The sequence below is a fragment of the Narcine bancroftii genome, chromosome 4 (genome assembly GCF_036971445.1).
Source record: "Narcine bancroftii isolate sNarBan1 chromosome 4, sNarBan1.hap1, whole genome shotgun sequence".
In the NCBI taxonomy this organism is placed as follows: domain Eukaryota; kingdom Metazoa; phylum Chordata; class Chondrichthyes; order Torpediniformes; family Narcinidae; genus Narcine; species Narcine bancroftii.
Window position 1 is genome coordinate 76,126,335 of NC_091472.1, and position 22,205 is coordinate 76,148,539.

The 22,205-nt window shown below is 42.9% G+C and overlaps 1 protein-coding gene across 5 annotated transcripts in view; it reads left to right on the forward strand.

Annotated features, from left to right (window-relative positions):
* Positions 1–4,179: 4,179 nt before the first annotated feature.
* Positions 4,180–22,205, forward strand: part of ccsapb (centriole, cilia and spindle-associated protein b) — a 31,322-nt gene continuing 13,296 nt past the window's right edge. Inside the window, exons 1-4 of one of the 5 annotated variants that reach the window (XM_069931650.1) lie at positions 4,180–4,359; positions 4,762–5,365; positions 14,052–14,296; positions 19,976–20,804. In XM_069931650.1, the coding sequence (XP_069787751.1) occupies positions 4,933–5,365; positions 14,052–14,296; positions 19,976–20,218 (921 nt within the window). In that variant the 5' untranslated portion in view covers positions 4,180–4,359; positions 4,762–4,932 and the 3' untranslated portion in view covers positions 20,219–20,804. Of the gene's footprint in view, positions 4,360–4,484; positions 4,538–4,761; positions 5,366–14,051; positions 14,297–19,975; positions 20,805–22,205 lie in introns of those variants that run through there. The other 4 variants (XM_069931651.1, XM_069931652.1, XM_069931653.1 and 1 more) reach the window with 4 other exon arrangements.

The following is a 22,205-nucleotide window of genomic DNA, read 5'->3' on the forward strand; positions in this document are numbered from 1 at the left end:
AATGGACGGGCAGGATCCACCACCTGATGGCGCTGCTGAGCTCCTGTTTGGAGGACACACTACCTGCCAATCAAGGTCAAAGACTCACCCCAAGCAATTGGCCCACCTAAATCACCAGGTGCAGTCCAGGCAGCCTGCTGACTCAGCCCTTTTACCCAATTGGCCCAGGTGAATCACCTCAGCTGACCCCTTGCTGAGCCCCTGCACTTGGCTTTGAGCCATTGGCCATAGTAGCCAACAGGGCCCAGCCTGCCCCGAGTGATTGGCCCCCCACTTCTGCCTGCAGAACTATAAAGGATCATGTGCCCCTTTCTTCTGTCTCTTTGGACTCTTGTGGCACGCAAGTAGCACTTTTCACACTGGGTTTGGGTAAGTCCTGAGATTAGGTAGCAAGAGCCATGTCTGTACCGGTCAAGGGGTGGGGCATGTAATATCACCTTGATCCTGAATGTTGAATGTGTATGTTCATGCAATTTCCCGCAGTCTTCTGTCAGTTCCTCCCTCATTATCCAAAGTGTATATTTACCCCTTGAGTATTATGTAACCCAACACCCAACCCCAACCAACCAATTTTCCCCTGCAACCGCTGCAACCGTGTCTGCCTGTCCCGCATCGGACTTGTCAGCCACAAACGAGCCTGCAGCTGACATGGACATTTACCCCCTCCATAAATCTTCGTCCGCGAAGCCAAGCCAAAGAAAAAAATTATGTGTGTATAGGTTTGCCTAGCATATTGACCCCGTTGTCCCGTTTGCATCCCCAAAATAAACGTGTGGTTTGTACCTCATCTTCAGCCTGGTTCTTAACCTGTAGAACCCACACGAACACAAACAACAGGTCAATTGGCGGTTAATTCCTGGGATCATTTGTAAGTGTGAAAGGGACTTCTGTCTGTCTCTCTGTCCTTCAGCTCTGCATTCACAGTGTCACACCCTCCCCCGATCAGTCCTCACCTTTCCTCTCCTGTTGATGTCCAATTATCATCTATAGGCCTATTCGCCCTGCCCTTTCCACCTTCTCCCGCAGCTTATTCAAGTGCTCAACTGCTTTTGTTAAATCTTTGAAGAAGGGCTCAGACCCTAAATGCCGGCACTGAGCACTTAAGACCTGCTGAGTTCTTCTAGTATTTCAGTGTTTTAACATTATCAAACTCATTCACTTTCTGTGACCTTACTGTGTACAAATTGGCTATGACATTTGCCTATCTCACAAGTTATTTTTTAATGCAAAAACATTTAGTGTGGAACAAAGTACAGTATTTCCAGAGAGGACTGTTCCCTATTTATCCATGTATCTAGGAAGAGGAAAAAGGAGTCCTGGTATATCAGGACTCAAAGACGAACTTGGAATCCAGGATTTCCTGGCCAGCAATGTTCCCTCTAATTATTAGTAGTCAATGTGTGCAAAAATCTTGTGTTGTGCAAATTTTTTTCCTGTGACAAAAGTATGTGTGCCCTGATTGCTTGTGCAAATGTAACCTTGAACAGCCTATCTCTCATGTCTAATAAAACTGTATTGGCATGTTTTAATATAATACAAGTATGATTGGATTCTATGAAGAAATGTATTTAATTAAGATTTTCAATAAATTTAATTATTAATTACTACACTACTTTTAGGTAACTCACCTTTTGAGCGCTGGTTGCAAAACGCGTGTGCGCACGCACAGCTTAGAGCACAGTGCTAGATGGGTGTGACTAGATAGTTTCCTGTAAATGACACAGCCCCAGAATGGGCAGTCAAGCCAAGAGGGTGAAGGAATATTCTCCACATGCCCAACTGCATCCAGTTCTGACAACAGTCAGGATGCCTACTTGACTTGAACCTCCTCCATTTCCCTGAACATTATTTCTTCCACCATTGTAACTGTAGTCCGTGTTATCACAAGATGCACTGCATAAATACACCTTGGTCTCTCTTAGAGCACGGTACAAATTTATAGTCTCCATGCATTACTATCTGGAAGGACAAGGGCAGCAATCCATGGGAAGAATAACATGCCTTAGTTCTACTCCAAATCCTATTTTGACAATGAATAAATTATCATCTTTACTGGATTAGAATCCTCAATGTCCGTGACTAACAATGCAAATGGACGACCTTCCCCACAAAAAGTGCAGCAGTCCAAGAAGGCTGTCACCATGTCCTGACTAAAGATTCAAGATTCAATTTATTGTCAGAGTAATATAACAGTGTCATATTACATGTGTTTTCCTTTTGCCTGCTGCAAGGCAGACAAATTCGCCACTGGCACGAAATGCCAAGAGCCTCTTCCAGTTTGATTTGCAGTCAGAACCTACAGTCAGAGAGAGAAGCAAAAGAGAGCCTCCCCCCCCCCCCCCACCCACCAAGAGTCACCGAGTGTCTGTAGATTCACCTCCAGTGCTTCCACAGCCCCTGCAGCCACACAGAATCCAATCCAAACCATTGGCAAACCGAGCTCCAGATCCAAACCTCTGACTAAAGAATGGTCGATGAAAGCTGGCTCTGCAAACAACACTCAGATCTTCAAACTAGGGTGATGGCAATGATATATTTGTGTCCTCCCTGGCCACAGGGGAGGTACTATAGAATTGGAGAATGGCAAATGTCCACTTGTTTAAAAAAAAATGGAGAGAATCCTGGGATTTATAGACAAGTGAGCCTTACATCAGTGGTCAGAAAACTCATGAAATTCTTTATAAAATTTTTACCGTAAATCCATCCTCACCAGGTGATTTACCAATTGGCATAGATCGTAATGCCTCTTTTAATTCAAAATCCATAATTGAAGTATCTAACAATTTTACATCTTCCTCCTCCAAAGAAAATAGATTCAACTTAGATATAAAAAGTGTCAATCTGTTCAGTGTCCAGATTACCTTCAAATGTATACAAATCTTGGTAAAAGGCACAGAATTCTTCATTAATCTCCTGTGGCTTATAAGTGACACCTGAATTTCCACGTATTGCATTAATTGTTTAGAAGTTTTTTCCATTTTCAACTACCATGCCAATACTTTATGTGCTCTTTCCCCATATTATCACATTTTCAAAATTATTATCAGGCAGTGCAGTTAAAATTTATTAGTAGATTGTTTGATAGTGATCAAAAACCGATGTGGGCTGATGTGGAAATGGATCAGATACAAGAAATATCAATACATAATTTTATATATAAATGGAATTTATTGTTTCACAAACATACAAGTTACCCGTTTTAATTCCTTGTTTAAAGTATGGAGTAAACGGAACCAACTAATAGGTTCGAAAGAAGTATGTTCAATTAAAACTCCGTTATATCAAAACCGGTTGATTCCTTTTTCCATGAACAATCCTTATCTGAAGGAATGGGATTTAAAGAGATTGGTATCAATTGAAGATTATTTTGAGGCAGCTTTATTTCTTTCATTTGATAGGCTTAGGGAGAAGTTTGGGATATCACAAAATACATTGTTTGCCTATTATCAAGTACGTGATTTTTTAAATGAATAGTTTTGGTTGAGAAATATTACCAATACAATTGAAGTTTACAATATTGCTTACGGAAAAGGGAAAGGGTTCATTTCTGAAATGTATTCGTTGTTACAGTCAAAAATGAAGAAGGTAGGTCTATTGAGAATGAGATAAATAGGAACAGCAGTTAGCTACTTTTATTTCTGAGGAATAGTCTCTGACTTATGTTTGCATAGTGTTACAGAATTAGTTAATGTGCGTTATAGTTTAGTCAATTATAATTTTTTACATCAGTTATATTTAACTCCTGAAAAGTTAAAGAGGTATGGTTTTAGAGATTCTGATCTGTGTTTTCGGTGTGGAGATCAGATAGGTACTTTTGTTCATTCTGTGTGGAATTGTATAAAGGTTAAACCTTTTTTGGAAAAGGTTGTGTGATGGAGCTTTTATTTAATGTGCTCGCTCCCTCACTTTCGAACCTGGCTCCACCCCTGAGAAGATTTTTTAGAGACCTGGAGTACACAGTCCTCTTGGCACCAAGATCACACACAATTGCTGGGACGCCTTTGCTATTCGAGTCAAAGCCTACTAAAACAAAACCTGGAGGCGCTGAATTCCTTCTCGTCTCTGTCCCAAAGGACCGTAGTTTTGCGTAACCCCAGCCTGCAACCTCCTTACATTCTGTCTGATGAACCAACTCAGCCAGTAGTAAGCTCTCTGTGACATTTTCCAGCGTTAAATCAACTCCGTTACCTCAGCCGCAGCTCTGGGAGGAGCATCATTCAGGTCAGGTATAAAACTCACGTTACAAAATGGGAGTGATCCGGACACAAGGCAAGTGAAAGACGAGAGAGAGAGAAGAGCGCGAAGCGGACAGTGAGTGACGGGTGATGGCGAAGAGGGGCGGGGCGAGGCGACCGTCGGGTGAGTGACAGGCAATGGGAAGAGGGGCGGGGCGGCCGTCGGGCGAGTGACAGGCAATGGGAAGAGAGGCGGGGCTAGGCGACCGTCGGGTGAGTGACAGGCAATGGGAAGAGGGGCGGGGCGGCCGTCGGGCGAGTGACAGGCAATGGGAAGAGAGGCGGGGCTAGGCGACCGTCGGGTGAGTGACAGGCAATGGGAAGAGGGGCGGGGCGGCCGTCGGGCGAGTGACAGGCAATGGCGAAGAGGGGCGAGGTGAGTAACGGAGAACGACTGGACGACGAGTAGTGGCAGGATTTGAAGAGCAACTGGCAAGTGAAAGAGTGAATGATTGTTTTCAACAACAGTAGGATTAAAGCCTGTTTTTTTTTTAAATTCCTTTCACGTTTTAATTTCTGGACGCAGACCTGGTTCTAAAGTGCCTGAATCTCACAACTGGTGTCACATCGATCGAGAGACCATAAGAGGATTCATTGGAAATCCGGCCCTAACCCCGCCCTCTGGTCAATCAAGAACGAGTAATCTGTCAAAGGGAAGGGTAACCTGATTGCCTGTCGAATTGGCCTATGTTACATCATGACGAAAAGAATGAAGACGGAATACATGAAGAAATTTAAAGGGCCAAAATGGGATACATATGGCAGCTGCTACACCGATCTGGTGCAATACCGGAACATGAGGAGAATACTGGAGCAAGCCCACATCCCTTGGGTTTGGACCGAATGGGATTCTAGTTCCAGCTCCAACTCCAACTCCAGCAGTGGCGCCTCTACCCCAAGAACACAAGTACAACATTGGGTTGCAACATGTCCCGCAGCCAGCTTGCTGAGCGCACCTCAGGAACCCGGGATACCTCCCTGCAGTCAGAGCGAGCGACCCGGGGCCGAGCGACCCGGGACCGAGCCTGCGGCGGCCGAGCGACCCGGGACCGAGCCTGCGGCGGCCGAGCGACCCGGGACCGAGCCTGCGGCGGCCGAGCCACCACGGACCAAAGACTTTCATTCTTTGGGTAAATTTCAAAAGCGGAGTTGAAGGGCTGATTCGGAGACACTTTCTGTTATCCTTTCATTTGTACAGATACTTAGTAAGAAAGTGAAGTATTGATACTTCCAGATTTCCTCCACTACCTCTTCAGTGACTTCTTCATTTCACTTTTCAAACTTCAATGGTCTTTGTACAAAACCTTATTACCCATGTGCTCATTTACCTGTGCTGAACTACTTTCCCGACATAACAAAATACAGGGGCAGGAGTAGGCCATTGCACCCTTTTATCTGCCCTGCCATTCAATAGAAACATCGTTGAATATCCAGGACGATATCGCATTTCTCCTCTCTTCTGCATGTACCTTTGCCTCCACAACAAAACATCGATATATCATTTTGAATATCAAATCCCTTGACCTACACAGCCCTTAAGTGATTGCAAGTTATAGCGATTCAACAACGCGATTGAAACAATTTTTCCTCATCTCGACCTTGAATTTCTTGCTCTTAACGTGAGTCTGCAACCACGGGATGGCACCCAGTCTGACCAGCCCAGTCAAAAAGTTCCAATTACAACCTTTTACTCTGCTAGGCTCTGAATCTAATCCGTCTTCAAGGCAATCCCAGTGAATATTTGTTTCCATCCTGGTGTGGTCTCGCGGCCCTGTCTAATTTCATATACTTCCTTAACTGCTACACCTGCATCTTTGCTTTCAGTGGCTGGTGAACAACAACTCTTCTTTGTATACATCACACTTTCCAATTTAATTCCATTTAAATAATAGGTGGATAAAAGCCAGTATTTCAAAGGTTTATGAGCAGAAGGCCCAGGCAATGGGGCTGAGTGGTGAAATCGATCAGCTCATGATTAAATGGCAGGGCAGACTCCATGGGCTGTATAGTCTTATGGTTTTGTAATTTCTTTGGCTTGGCTTCGCGGACGAAGATTTATGGAGGGGGTAAAAAGTCCACGTCAGCTGCAGACTCGTTTGTGGCTGACAAGTCCGATGCGGGACAGGCAGACACGATTGCAGCGGTTGCAGGGGAAAATTGGTTGGTTGGGGATGGGTGTTGGGTTTTTCCTCCTTTGCCTTTTGTCAGTGAGGTAGGCTCTGCGGTCTTCTTCAAAGGAGGTTGCTGCCCGCCAAACTGTGAGGCGCCAAGATGCACGGTTTGAGGCGATATCAGCCCACTGGCGGTGGTCAATGTGGCAGGCACCAAGAGATTTCTTTAGGCAGTCCTTGTACCTTTTCTTTGGTGCACCTCTGCCACGGTGGCCAGTGGAGAGCTCGCCATATAACACGATCTTGGGAAGGCGATGGTCCTCCATTCTGGAGACATGACCCATCCAGCGCAGCTGGATCTTCAGCAGCGTGGACTCGATGCTGTCGACCTCTGCCATCTCGAGTACTTCGACGTTAGGGATGTAAGCGCTCCAATGGATGTTGAGGATGGAGCGGAGACAACGCTGGTGGAAGCGTTCTAGGAGCCGTAGGTGGTGCCGGTAGAGGACCCATGATTCGGAGCCGAACAGGAGTGTGGGTATGACAACGGCTCTGTATACGCCCAACTTTGTAATTTAATATTTATATATATGCTACTCTGCCCATCATTTTAAAAATATGTTCCTTTGTTGAAAATCCCCTTTTATTTCCAAACAGTCCACAAAAAGCTCAACTGACAAGCCACTTCCATTAAGAACAAAATTAAATAAAAAAAATAAAAAAATTGTTAGCTATGGGAGTTCTAGTCAAAATATTTAATGTCTTTCAAAAGTTGCCTTCAAAAATGTGTTAAATTGTGGGGACATTTCTAAGGATACTATGAAATACTGGACAACTCAAAATCTTGAACATGCTCTTCCTGCTAATAGCAGAACCTTTTCCACCTGCGGTTTGTTTTTTTAAATCTGTGGATCTTCTAGCCTGCTGAATATGTTCCAGCATACCAGAACCACTTCGGTCACAAATTCCACCACCATTGCATTTCATCCCATCTGCAGCATGTTTTAACTCTATTTCCATAATTTCACCCACATTTCACTGCTATTCTGACCAACATTTTTCTTTCTCAAGCCTGCAGATCCCTCAAACAGAATATTGTTTATCTTTCCACAGATGCTGCCTGACCTGCTTGGTTTTTCCACAATTTTTCCATTTTCTCAACTTGTAGAAGTCCCATCATCAACAACTATTTTACAAGGGCCTGTCGTAGCCTTGGATGCTGATTGAGCCATTTGAACTTATCCTATCACAGACAACCCTTCCATTCATCCCTTCCTTTCAACTGAAGACAAACTGTTTTTTTTTCTCCACTTCTGATATCACAGATCTGAAACTTTGATTGTTTCTCTTTCCACAATACTGTCTGACTTGCTTAATTTTTGATCACCTTTTATTTTTTCAGATTTCAGTGTCAAGCTTTTTAAATTTCCATTTACTGTTGTTTAATTGATGCACTAAAAGCATTATTGCATGAGAGGAAAGGTGATGGGAAATTGCAAGTATCCACATTCCCATTGAAATGTACCTGAAATATTCTTCAATATTAATTCTACTGAATCAGGCAATAAGCTTAAGCATTATAAAAAGGTTAAATCATGATTGTACCATTGTTGACATTTGTACTGAAATGTTGCTCAAGAATTAGTAACCTGGACAATAGTGATTTGAGACAAAAAAATGATGCTGGTGTGGACCTGGGAGAGCAGGGAGTAGAGACCCAGTGCTCCTTTGCAGGGTCCCACTGATCTGTCATTAGGCTGATGTCCCTAAACAGCCAATAGAAGAGGCTGGTGGTTTTTACCATCAGCTGACCCTCCGAGATCTGTGCTCACTCGGGTTGCATGTTCCAGGGGATCAAGTAGACTGGTGCAGAGCACCAGATCGGGAGAACACTCCCCGTCAAGAAGAAGCCTAGGAGAGGACCCTAGTTGAAAGGTGACAACAACAATAGAGAAGTGAAGAGCTCTGAGGCCGAAGGACTCTCACTGTGCTGCTGGAGACCAGCTCATGAAAACCAGGTATTGGGATTGTGATTCATGAGGATGCAAATGGTGAGAAGGCGCCCCCCCCCCCACCTCCCCAAGGGTTTAAGGTGTTAGCAACATTCTGATGCTATCAGAAGTTTGAAACTCGGAGCTCTGGTGGTGGCTGGCTGTAGAGATTGTGGGAGAACAGGAAGTGAATCTAAAGACTGTCTCTGAGGGGAATCTCTTTTGGAGGGGTGCTGGGCTAGTGACACTTACAGCAAGCGAAAGCTGATCAATTTTGTCTATTTATGTACATGACAATAAAGGAATCTTAAGACTTGAAAAATCGTATTTGATAAATCAACAGTCAGTTAATGCTGGCTTTGGTAAAGTGTCACTTGTAGCGGCAGCTACACAGCTCCTGAAAGAACACACATAACCAGATGATTTGAGCTCAGTGAGCAGACTAGTTTATTGCAGGCTGCTGGACTGTATTTATACACCCAGCCCGGACCTGGCTGAGAACTGCGCTGGAGGGTGCTGACGTCACCTGGGCGTCACGTGGTCTCCAGCGCAGGCTTCTGAGCCCCGTGCTGGGAGGAAGGGAACACCCTCGACAGCGCCATTTTGGCCGGCTGCCCTGCCACGTGGCTTACAAACGGGGCCGATTCGCCTGCCTCGTGGTGAGCTGCCACACAGCCCCCCCTCCCAGAACCTTTTTCACCAGGCGGCCTTGCTTCTTGGGCTGGGCTATGACCACGGGCTCAGTGGGAAAGAGGTGCGCTCTGTCCATGGTAAACAGCTCCTGCCTGCCGCCAATATCCAGCGTGAATGTGGAGCTTGAATGCTGTACAACCCTGTATGGCCCCTTGTACGGTTGCTGCAGAGGTGCTGCGATCGGGCCCCATTGAACAAAAACGTACTTCACGGAAAGCAGTTCACCAGGAACGTGAGACAGGCGGGTGCCATGCCAGGGCGGCGGTGGGGGTTCGAATGAGTCCAAGCATGCCTTGAGTGAGGAAGCAGTTCGTACAGTGACTGCTGGGGATTGTGAGGTGCGTTGACGAACTTACCAGGTAGTGCCAGCGCCGCACCATAGACGAGCTCAGCAGATGATGCCTGCAGATCTTCCTTGGGAGTGGAGCGGATGCCCAGGAGCAACAAGGCAGTTTGTCCACCCATTCGGGACCAGTGAGGTCCCATGGGCCATGAGTGCCAACTTAAGGTTGCAGATGTTCGACAAGTCCATTGGCCTGCAGGTGGTAGGCCGTGGTGCGGTTAGCTGGATCCCCAACCTGTTAGTGAGCTGTTCCCAGAGCGCAGATGTGAACTGGGCGCCCTGATTGCTGGTGAGGTGACCCGGGATGTCGAACCGGGCGACCTAACCATATAACAGTTCTCGGAAGCAGGAGTCGGTGGAGGCGTGTGGCATCAGGATAGCCTCAGGCTAGCAAGTGGGTGCGGTCCACCATCATAAACAGGTAACGGTTGCCCGGGAAACGGGAAAGGGCCCGATGTCCATGTGAATGTGGCTGAACCGTTCCCGGATGTGCTCGAACTCCTGTACAGGCGCCCTGGTGTGCCTGTGCACCTTGGACATCTGGCAATGGGTGCATGTTCTGGCCCAGCCTGTGATCTGCTTCCGCAGCCCATGTGATCCGGACCGTGGACTTGATGGATGGATGTGAAAGGTTGTGGATGTGACGGAAGACCTGCCTGCGCCACTGCTGGGGAACCACTGGTCGTGGGGTGCCCATGAAAATATAGCACAGGATGGTGCCTTTGCCACTTGGAGTCGGGAGGTCTCGGAACCGCAGGCCTGTGATGGCGGTCTTGAAGGCCCTTGTCTCCTCATCAAACTTCTGGTCCTGGGTGATCAGGCTGAAGTTGAGGCCAGGCATCAGCGCGCAGATGGACAGTTGCGAGAGTGCATTGGCAACCACATTGTCCTTCCCTGCCTCGTGCCGAATGTCAGTGGTAAACTCTAACATTAAGGAGAGGTGACGCTGCTGGCAGGCCGACCAGGGATCCTTTGCCATCGCGAGTATCTGGGTGAGGGGTTTCTGGTCAGTGAAGATGGTAAAAGTCCTCCCCTCCAAAAAATAGCATAAATGCTGCACCGCCAGGTACATGCCCAGCAACTCGCGGTCAAAGGCACTATACTTGCATTCTGGCGGGCGGAGCATGCGGCTGAAGAATGCCAGTGGCTTCCAATGCCCATTCACCTGCTGCTCCAGGATGACACCGACGGCTATGGCAGAGGCATTGACAGAGAGTGCCATATGCAGGTCGGTGTGCGGGTGGGCGAGCATGGTGGCCTTCGCGAGGGCATCCTTGGTGGCCTCGAATGCGGTGCAGGCTTCTGGGTTCCAAGCAAGCGTTTTGTGCTTGGCTATGATGAGGGCGAATAGCGGCTGCATGACGCATGGAACTCCAGGATGAGGCGGTTGTAAAAGTTGACCATAACTGTGAACTCCTGCAGCTCCTTGAGGCTGTCCGGGCATGGGAACTCCCTGATAGTGGCGACCTTTGAAGCGGCGGGCATGGCTCCTTTGGCCGTGATGGTATGGCCCAGGAACTGCATGGACTCTTTCCCGAACTGGCACTTGGCCGGGTTGATGGTGAGGCCGAAATCGGCCAACCAGGAGAAAAGGGCATGTAGGTGGACCTTGTGTTGCGCCCGGTCCTTGCTGGCGACGAGGATGTCATCAAAATAAATAAAGTCCATAGAGTCCACGAGGCGCTGGAAGGTCTGAGCGGTGTTCTTGAGCCTGAACGGCATGCGCAGAAATTGAACAAGCCAAAGGGTGTGATGATGGCCGTCTTGGGTATGTCCACAGGGTGCACCAGGATCTGGTGATATCCACGCACTAGGTCAACCTTAGAGAAAACCCTCGCACCATGCAGATTGGCCATAAAGTCTTGGATGTGAGGGAAGGGGTAACAGTCAGGAACTGTAGCCTCATTGAGCCGTCGATAGTTTCCTCAGGGATGCCAGCCACCGGAGGCTTTCGGGACCAGGTGGAGTGGCGAGGCCCACGGGCTGTTGGACTGCCGAATGATCCCCAGTTCCAACAGGTGTGAAAATTCCTCCTTCACCACCTGGAGCTTGTCAGGCGGGAGCCAGCGTGCCTTGGCATGAACCAGTGGTCCCTGGGTGGGGATGTGGTGGAATACCCCATGGCGTGGCGAGGCAGTGGAAAACTGTGGCTTGAGGAGTGTCGGGAACTTGTCCAGGATTCGCTGGAACTCATTTCTGGGCGTGCTGATCATGGATACCTGCGGTTGCTCCGAGCGGGAGTTGCCGAGGTGAACGGCCTGGAAGGTACAGGCATCCACCAGGCGCCTACCTCAAATGTCCACCAGAAGCCCGTGTGTGAGGAGTAAGTTTGCACCCAGGATGGAAGTCGGGAGGGACAAGACGGTGAACCTCCATGCAAAATATTGTTGGCCGATCTGGAAGTGGCCTGTCCTGATTCCATACGTCCGGATTTCTGTTGCGTTTGCCGCACGGAGCTCGGTTCCTGGACTCGACGGCTGTGGCTGGGATGACGCTGATCTGGGCTCCAGTGTCAACGAGGAACCGCCGGCCGCTGACTGAGTCCCGCAGGTAAAGGAGGCTGTGTCCTTGGCTAACTGCCACAGCCATTAAAAGCAGCCGGCCTGGTCATTTCCCTGGAACGAGCAGGGCTTACGACACTTCTGAGCCCTGGCTCCCCGGCGCTGGTAGTAGAAGCAGAGGTCTGGAGCAGATGCCGTGGCCTTGGTTATGCTCTTGGGGTCCCCTGTAGGGGCCGGATGCTCTACCACAGCGCAAGGGGCGGGCTTGGTGTGGTCGTGCCTGTGCCTCATGACCTGCTGGACCGCTGACCCCCTCCGGCAATCGTGCGAGTCATAGCTCTTGGGCCTTCTGGGCAACCTTCCTCGGGTCAGTGAAGCTCTCCTGGACCAGCAGTGGCTGGATGTCCACGGGCATATGGTCAAGGAAAATGCGCTCAAAGAGTGAGCAGTTGGTGTGCTCACCCATGAGTGCGAGCATCTCGTCCATCAGCTCCATCAGGGACCTGTCCCACAGGGCGTCGAGGTGCAGCATCCAAGCGGCATGCTGGTGTCTGGATAGTCCGAGGGATTTGGTAAGCACTCACTTGATGGTCTCGTATTTGTCTTCGGTGGGTGGATGCTGAACGGGGTGCAGCACACATCTGGCAGTGGCCTGGTCCAGGGCAGCGACCACATGGTAGAATTTGGTCATGTCAGACGAAATCTGGCCGAGGTGAAACTGAAGCTCCGCGTGGCCGAACCAGGTCTCCGGCTCCTGAACCCAGAATTCAGGCATTTTCACAGCTGTAGCGCTGATCCCAGGTTCGCTCATGATGGGTTCAAAGATGTTTGAACCAGTCGGGGTCAACAAATGTAGCGGCAGCTACACTGCTACTGAAAGAACACACACAACCAGACGGGTTGAGCTCAGTGAGCAGACTAGTTTATTGCAGGCTGCTGGACTGTACTTATACTCTCAGCCCGGACCTGGCTGAGAACTGCGCTGGAGGGTGCTGACGTCACCCGGGCGTCACGTGGTCTCCAGCGCAGGCTTCAGAGCCCTGTGCTGGGAGGAAGGGAACACCCCCGACGGCGCCATTTTAGCCGGCTGCCCCGCTGTGTGGCTTCCAAGCGGGGCCGGTTCGCCTGCCTAGTGGTGAGCCGCCACACACTGATTATTAAATAATGGAGCAGTGCAGTCTATTGTGGAAAGTACACTGGCATGGATTGGATAACAGGTAGGAAAGGTAAAATAAAAATAAATGGTTGAATCACTAGCTGCTTGCATTCTAAAAGTGATTCAGACAAGTAAATCAATTGTGCTAAATGCTAAGTTAGCTAATGATACAAAACTAGATGGCTATGAGGAGGATGCAGAGAGCCTTCAAGAGATTTAAATGGGTTAAATGAATGGGCAAAGATAGACATGTTGAAATGTGTTGTGGAAAAATGGTTTTAGTGGCTGATCAAAACAAAGATGAAGGTTTCTTTAATGTGAATGAAGAGGGTGTTGGTTTCTTGCAACTTGTTTGTATGAATTACTTCAGGTTAATGTGGATAAAGCAAGACATTAGAGGGGTATGTTGACCCTTTTTGGAAGAGAAATGAAGCATGAGAGTGGTCTCCCATACCTACAGAAGATATTAATCATGGACTGCAGTGAATGTTTGTACATTGTTTTCAGGAGTGGGGAAGAATTCTTAGAAGGGATTCAGCTGATTGGGCATATACGCAGAATAACATAAATTTAAAAACCTGTATTGATGTGAAGTTGAAGATGAGAACCATGGACACTGTATCAAAATAAGAGACCAAACATTCTGGAGAGAAGTAATTTCTTCAGATGATTCCCATATACCACAAGGCCAGTGGAGGCTCAGTTGCTGTACATTTAAGATTAAGATCTTCAGGAATGAAGGGGATCCAGGGCTTCTGTGGTTAGTGCATGATGATACACTGAGCTAAAAGATTGGCCATGATCTGAATTGATGGTAGAACAGGCAAAAGAAGATGTTTCTTCCCCCTCACCCCACGTTTGATACAATGATGCAAACATCAGATTTCAGATTTATTAATTATATGTAAATATATTGTATGGAAAGTTGTAAGACAATGTCTATTGTATAATTAGATTGCAAAGCAGCTCATTCTTGAAATTTCCCAGACTTACAGTTCATTCATTTGTTCTTTTTAACCAGAAAAGGAAAATTTTGAGAACAAAAGGGATAACTGTGAAGAACAGTCAAAGGGTAAATTGTGCAATTATCATCGTGTGAAAGGTAGAAGCCTGGAAAAATCTCTCCAGACATCTCGAGTCGCACCAGCAACTGTCGTCATGAAAGAAATCAAGCCTCCATTTGCAATGTATGGCTGGGCTGAGAAGAAAGTGGAAGTGGGCTGTAAGAAGACATTTAATGTTGGTGCTTCTGCTTTGAGAGGACAAGTGAGTACTTGGAGAATCCTGACCCTTTCCCAACTTTCTGCTTCTGAGCATGGATTTCATTTTTGGAGGCATAAAATTTAAAAATCTTGTATAAAATTATGGTTATTTCACACTAGAAGTACTGTTCACACAACTGGTTGCTCTGTTACAAATTCAAGAGTTGGTCTGTGCAAATCTTGTTCAAAATGCGCTCGAAGAGTGGGCATATTTTTTATAGTATTAAATTGATTATTGTCCTGTGTATTGAGATACAGTGGGGAAAAAACAGTTCTGCTTGCTATTCAGCCAAGTCCATCTGAACAAAAGACAAGAGAATAATCAAATTCTGGGGAGCATGTTAGAATAAACAAAGTGGAGGGTATAGTGTTAAATTGGGCAAGGAAAGTAGATTTAATGGAATATTTATAATAATTCTAATGAATGCAAGGAGTAAATTTGCTAGGAAAAACTCATTAAAAAGTCATCACACTCTGGTGCCATTTACATGTTCCAGAATCTTCAGATAAACAAGTTTTGATACAGAGGCACAATTGATGGGATGTTTGAACAAAAGCTTGGTCAAAGAAAGGTCTTGAAGAGCAGAAATGGTAAAGCTTAAACCCTCTGCCCCCTTTTCCCATCTCTTCTCAGCTTCTTTCTCTTCACCCTTCAACCTGTATCCACCTATCACCTGTTTGTCTTTGTTCCTCCTTCACCTTTTTTTTTGGGTGAACTGGAAACTGAGTACTTATTGAGAAATTATTGAGAAAACTCAATAATTATCGACCCTCGATTGTTCCTTTTTGAATATTTTATTTAAATTCCACATATGTATTAATCCAAATACAGAATTTAACAATCATATACCACATAGTTATAATACATATTTTAAATATATAGTCCCCCCCTTATCCCTCCCATCCCTTCCCCCCAATAATAAACCCAAAATGGAAAAAAAGAAACAAGAAAATAGAAGAGTAAGTAAACTGAAAAGAAAAGTAAGAAAATAAAGATAGAACACACCTGGTTATTAAAATTTTCATGATTTTGTAGAATTATCCTTGACATTTTAATGATAAATTAATTAATTAACTCAAAGGAGCTGATAAGGTTCTCCAAGGTCTAGGGGAATGACTTTTATAAATTAATACCTACAACTTGTAAATATGGACACCATATCTTCAAAAAGGAATACTATCTCCTTCTTAAATTATATGTAATCTTCTTGAAGAATACAACTACAAATTTTTGCGTCACATCTATCCAAACCCAAATATGAATCTGATTTCTATGTTACTGCTGTACATTTTCTTGCAACTGCTAATGCAATTTTCACAAATTCTTTTTGAAACAAATTAAATTTCATTTTTGGTCTTATCCCAGATACATTACCTCATAGGAAAAGCATAGGATCTTGAGGGAATTTAACTCCCATAGCCAATTCTAAAAATGCTTGTGGTTCCATCCAGAATGGTCATAATTTTGGATATGACCATGTGGAGCATTTTTTAAGAAAAACTATTTCTTGATTACACCTTAACCACTTAACTGATAAATCTGATTTTTAACATATACATTACCAATAAAAATTTCCATCTCATTCTTTTCAGACAATAAAATTATTGGACCTAATTTATCACATAAATATGCCTTTATTTGATAATATCAAAATATTGTATTATTTTGTTCCACATACTTATTTTTAATTGATCAAATGTCATTCATTTTCCCTCTTCAAAACAGTCCTTTATTTTCTCAAGTCCTTTAGAAAACCAAATGTCAAAGCACCAAATATTCATTGTAAATGGTATAAGTTTATTGTGTCAATGGCATTTTATGAATAACATTATTCATTATTCCTTGTTCCCATTTCAACATTTATTTTATCCCATACAGTAATCAAATGTTTCAGCAATGGATTATCCCTATCTCCAGTTATTAATATCGTGTCCCATTTATAAATAAATAAATACAATCTCCAGACATAGTCTTTCCTATGTTATCCATCGCTATTTCAATCCACACTGGTTTCTATCCTTCCTCAAAAAAAGAAGAGAAATCTCATTTGTGCTGCTATATAGTAATTTTTAAAACTTGTAAGTTGTTGCCCGATTCAAATTTCCATGTTAATTTTTCTAATGAAATCCTCACCATTTTGCCCTTCCAAAGAAACTTTCTTGTGTATTTATTCAGTACTTGGAAAAAACATTTGTGGGACAAATACAGGCAATGATTGAAAGAAATATTTGTAACCTTAGAAAATATATTCATCTTGATACTTTACCTAGTAAAGTTATAGGTAAATCCATCCTTTTTTTATATCTTCCTCAATTTTCTTAAGGAGTATAATTCAAATTAAATATTATTTAGATTATAATCTATTAAAATCCATAATTATTTTATTCCATTTTTTGGCCATTTAAATTGTGTATTTTTACACTAGTAAGAGCCATAATCTTACTTTTATCTCAATTCACTTTATAGCCAGATTCTATACCATATTCTTTCAATCTAAAGTACAATGTATGCAATTAATTTTCTAGTTCAGTCAAATAAATTATTACATCATCTGTAAATAAATTCATTTTGTATTCTTCTCTACCAATTTTGAACCCTTTAATTTCTTTATCTGACCTAATCAATTTTGCTAATGGTTCTATTGCAAAAATAAACAAGCTGGAGATCATGGATTCCTTGTTTACTAAATCTAGTTAATTGAAAAGAATCAGAAACTTGTCCATTTATTACTAATTTAGCCCTTGGCCCATTATACAAGGCTTTAATCAAATTTATGCATTTTTGTCCCAGACTGTATTTTTCCAGATCTTTAGTTAAGAAATCCCATTCTAATCTAACAAAAGCCTTTTCTACATCTAAAGCCACTGCTACACTTAAGTCTCCTCTTTTCTGTGCTAAATGAATGGTATTTAATAATCTATTATTTGCTGACTTTCTTTCAATTTTCTAACATGTTTGGTAATATTTTAAAATCAGCATTTAGTAAAGATATTGCTCCATATAAAGATGGTTTTAATGGATTTTTTTGGAGTCAGAGTTATTATTGCTGTTTTAAAAGATTCAGGTAAAGTATGTGTTTCCTCTGCTTGTCTTAACACTCCTATAAATTGAGGAATCAATAAATCTTTAAACTCTTTATAAAATTCAGGTGGGAAGCCAACTTCTCCCAGAGATTTATTCTTTGGCTTGGCTTCGCGGACGAAGATTTATGGAGGGGTATGTCCACGTCTGCTGCAGGCTCGGTGGTGACTGATAAGTCCGATGCAGGACAGGCAGGCACGGTTGCAGCGGTTGCAAGGGAAAATTGGTTGGGGTTGGGTGTTGGGTTTTTCCTCCTTTTTCTTATGTCAGTGAGGTGGGCTCTGCGGTCTTCTTCAAAGGAGGTTGCTGCCTGCCGAACTGTGAGGCGCCAAGATGCACGGTTGGAGGTGATATCAGCCCACTGGCGGTGGTCAATGTGGCAGGCACCAAGAGATTTCTTTAAGCAGTCTTTGTACCTCTTCTTTGGTGCACTTCTGTCTCGGAGGCAAGTGGAGAGCTCGCCATAGAACACGATCTTGGGAAGGCGATGGTCCTCCATTCTGGAGACGTGACTTTGTAAAGAACTCCATGTTTTCTTAACACCCTATTAGAGTGAAGGGGGCATCCAATTCTCTCTGCTCTTCTAAATTCAATTTAGTTAAACTAATTTGAGATTTTTAAAAAAATTATCTATTTTGTTGTCATCTTTCACAGATTCTACTGGTATAATTGTTTAACATTTCATTAATTTCTTGAGGTTTATAGGAAAGCACATTAGAATCATTCTTACTTGCGATAATTGTTCTCCATACCTGTTCTGTCTTTAACTGCCAAGCAAGAACCTTATGTGCCCTTTCATCCCATTCATAAGATCTGTTTTGTTCTCATCATTGGTTTCTCTATTCCTTATGTTTATAAAGTATTATATTGAAGTTTTTATTAATAAAATCTTTGTTTATCCTCACTAACTTGTCTCTGTAACTTCTTTTCCAAACCCATTATGTCCATCTAATTGTTCTATTTCCATCATATAATCTCTCTTAACTTTTAATGTGTAACATTATTTGGCCTTCGTTACATCCAATAAAATAAATTTATTTGTAAGAGTTAGAATTATTTCAAAGAAAATTCTTATGTCTTTTAATAAATTCACAAAAATCTTTCCTTTTTAATAACATAGAATTAAACCTCCATCTATAAACTGATTCTTCTCTATCCACCATAGTTATTGCCATCAATAGTGGAAAATAATCAGATAAAATTCTTGCTTTATATTTTGCTTGTTGGATTCTACCTTGAAGCTGCACAGATACCAAAACTAAATAGATCCCTGAATAAGAATCATGTGGACTTGAATAAAGTGAGTAATATCTTTCTCTCAGATGGATCTTCTCCAAGCATCTATTAAATTTAAATCCTTCATCAATAATAATGTTGTATTAACTGCTCTAGTCCTCAGCATAACTCTGGTAGACCTGTCTAAGACTGGGTCTAAACAAAAATTAAATTCCCCACCAATTAGTATATTCTTGTGTATATTTGCATAAATTCTCTGTATAACCCTTTCATCATCTACATTGGGTGCATAATATATATTCATAAAAGTCCAGTATTATGAAAAAAATTGACAATGAGACATTTCTTCTTGCAGGGTCAGAGTTTACATTTTGTATTTTAATGGAAGTTTCTTATCTATCAATATAGCAACACCTCTCACTTTTGAATTAAATGAAGACACTACAACATGTCCTACCCAGTTCCTTTTCAACTTCTGATGTTCTTTTTCAATTAAATGAGTTTCCTGTTTTTTTTTAATTTAAAAAAAGCTACATGTACTTTCATTTTCTTAATATACATTTTAATGTACCCTTTTTCTCTTCACTGGGCTGTTAAGTCCATTAATATTAAAGTTTAGAACATTCAATAATTTATTCAGTAATACATTTTTCATCTTCCATAAAGAAACATCTCCCCTTTACCTCCCTCCCCTCAACTCCTTGGCACAGCAACTCTAGTCTAAGACTTATAATAATCTTAACAATCCAGGTAACAAGAAAAAGAAAAGAAACAATACAAAAAAAAGTAATAGATCCCCAACTAATGTTGTTAAGAATAATATGCAACAACATTACCCGTTTGTACTTTATGGGTAGTGGCAAGAGAGAGTGAGAGGCACATGCATACTTCGGTAGATGTCACGTCATTTTCCTCCGGCTGCCCCAAATGGTCATTATTCCATTCGTATATAAAAGACAGAGTACAACTAAATCCAAGAAGATTTCAGACTCCCACTTATTGTGCTGCTCTTTATTCAGCCTCTCATTGAATAATTAGCAGAGTATCCAGAAACTCCTGCATCCTCTCAGGATCACCCAAAAACTTATTCAGCCCTCCTTGAATGAAAATCTTGAAAGTTACTTTCAAAGTTACTTTCTGCATTCCACAGTTTAAGAAATAGTTAGCCTGGATTAAGGTTTCAGTAGTAAAGCTGAAACAGGGTAAGGGGTAGGCAATATTGAGGATTGGTTTCAAGATTATGAAAAGGTTTGTTGGGTTATGTGAAGGTAATTAATTTTTTTTCTCTTGAAATGTTTCTTAAACCAATCATGTAGTTAAAATGAGGAATAGATGCCATATCTACAGAACAATTTTTCTTTTCAGATTTATGAATCTGCAGTCCGGGCACAGGATAGACGTCAAGTGCAAAGAGCGATGCGTATATCTCGGACACTACACCGGGGCACAGAATCACACAGTAATCGTGCAGTTGACCATCGATATAAGTCTTTACAGAGTTACAAATCTGCTACTCGGCACTCACAAGTTCGAGCTTTCAAATCTGCTGGAGCAGATAATCCTTGGCTTTCTGAATACATGAGATGTTTTTCAACACGTTCTCTCTAAATGCCAGCAACATCATTACTGTGTTAGTGCAGGACCTACATTACTGGATTTAATTTATGTGCAAGAACCCCCCCAATGTACAAACAAAAAAAAAAATTGTGATATGAGGTGTAATGATAGTGACATTTTTTTGTCTTCAACTAATTCTGATCAAAGGATTTAATGTTTATTTTCAGAAAATGTATTTTTGTGGTACAAAAATCCACTACTATTGTAACATGTGAGCATTGTTCAATTGCAGATGAACTTTTGCAGTTGAAAATTGTACAATTCTTCTTTGTATTGTTATCTTGTATTGGAGTCGACTGCATCAAATCACACTGCACCTGGGAATGTGTAAGGAACTTAAGGAACTTTATTCTCTCACTTTTATGATATTTGTACATGTTCATTTATCTTTTAATATTTGTAGATTATTCAGTCATAACCAAATCATAGTTTGTGACATCACATTGTGCACACATTAGCAGCCAGATCTTCAATAGTGACTAGTAAAATACTTTGAAGTGTTTGTTGATGACTTGGAATGTCAAATTCATAATTTAAATGAGAAATCTTTGCCAAACATAAATTTGAATCTTCTTTATTCCTTCAGTGTATGTTTTGTGCAAGTCTAAATTCTTGATGCAAGAAGTGAGATCAGTGAGTGAGTGCAAAATATGGGCTTGATGTTTGAAGGACAAGTGGAGAAGGATGAGACAAGATTGGAGAAGATGATAAAGTTGGTTTTCAACCTACCTCAGTTCATTAAATAATGGCAGTACCAACCTTGTTGAGATTTAATAACAAATGTTCAGGTTAGAATTGAGTCCATAATGAGAGGATTAAAATAAAAATACAGGGAGAAGTCCAGATAGGATGAAAATTTTGAAGTCCAGAAAGTACAGATCCTGGGTGAAGGAAGTGAACTATGATAATGGAACACTACAGTACAGTACAGCCCCTTTGCCCCTTAATGTTGTGCCGACCCATGTAATACTGAAGAAAAGAACTAAACCTTCCCTATCCCTTAACCCTCTATTTTTCTTCCATCCATGTGCCTCTCAAAGAGTCTCTTAAATACCCCTAGTGTTTCAGCCTCCATCACAACCCCCAGCAAGGCATTCCAGACACTCACAACTTTGTGTTTATGGTTTAAAAAAAAAATTTCCTCCCTTCACTTTGTACATGTCCTCTGGTGTTTGCTATTTTTGCCCTAGGAAACAGGCACTGGCTGTCCACTCTATCAATCCCTCTCATAATCTTGTCGACTTCTATTAAGTCTTCTCTCGTCCTTCTACTCTCCAAATAGAAAAGTCCCAGCTCTGCTAACCTTGCCTCATACGACTTGCTGGTATTTTCCAATCCAGGCTACCTCCTGGTAAATCTCCTCTGTACCCTCTCCATAGCTTCCACATTCTTCCTATAGTGAGGTGACCAGAACTGAACACAATACTCTTGTAGTCATACCAGAGATTTGTTGAGTTGCAACATGACCTCTCTAATCTTGAACTCAATCCCCCATTAATGAAGCCCAGCATCCTATTGGCCTTCTTAACTATCCTTAAACAGCGGAGTGACAGTTGCGATTCTCCAGTCGAGTGGGAACCATGTCAGAACCCATTGATTCCTACAAGATAATTTCCAATGCCTCCACATCTTTACAGCTTTCTCCTTCAGAACATGAGGGTGCATTCTATATGGTCTGCGAGACTTAGCCTGTCATCGGTGGTTAGGAGATTGTTGGAGTTGATTGTCAAGAATTGGGTTATGGAATACCTGGACATGCATGAAAAGATAGGCTCAAGTCACATGCTTTCCTTAAGGAAAATCATGGCAGACAAACCTATTGCAATTTTTCTTTTAAAGAGATCACAAAGAGGATAGACAGGGAAGATGTAATGGAAGTTGTGCATTTGGACATTCAAAAGACCTTCAAGGTGTCACACATAAGGTTGCTCAACAAGATGGGCTCAAGGAATTGCAGGAAGGATACTAGCATGGGTAG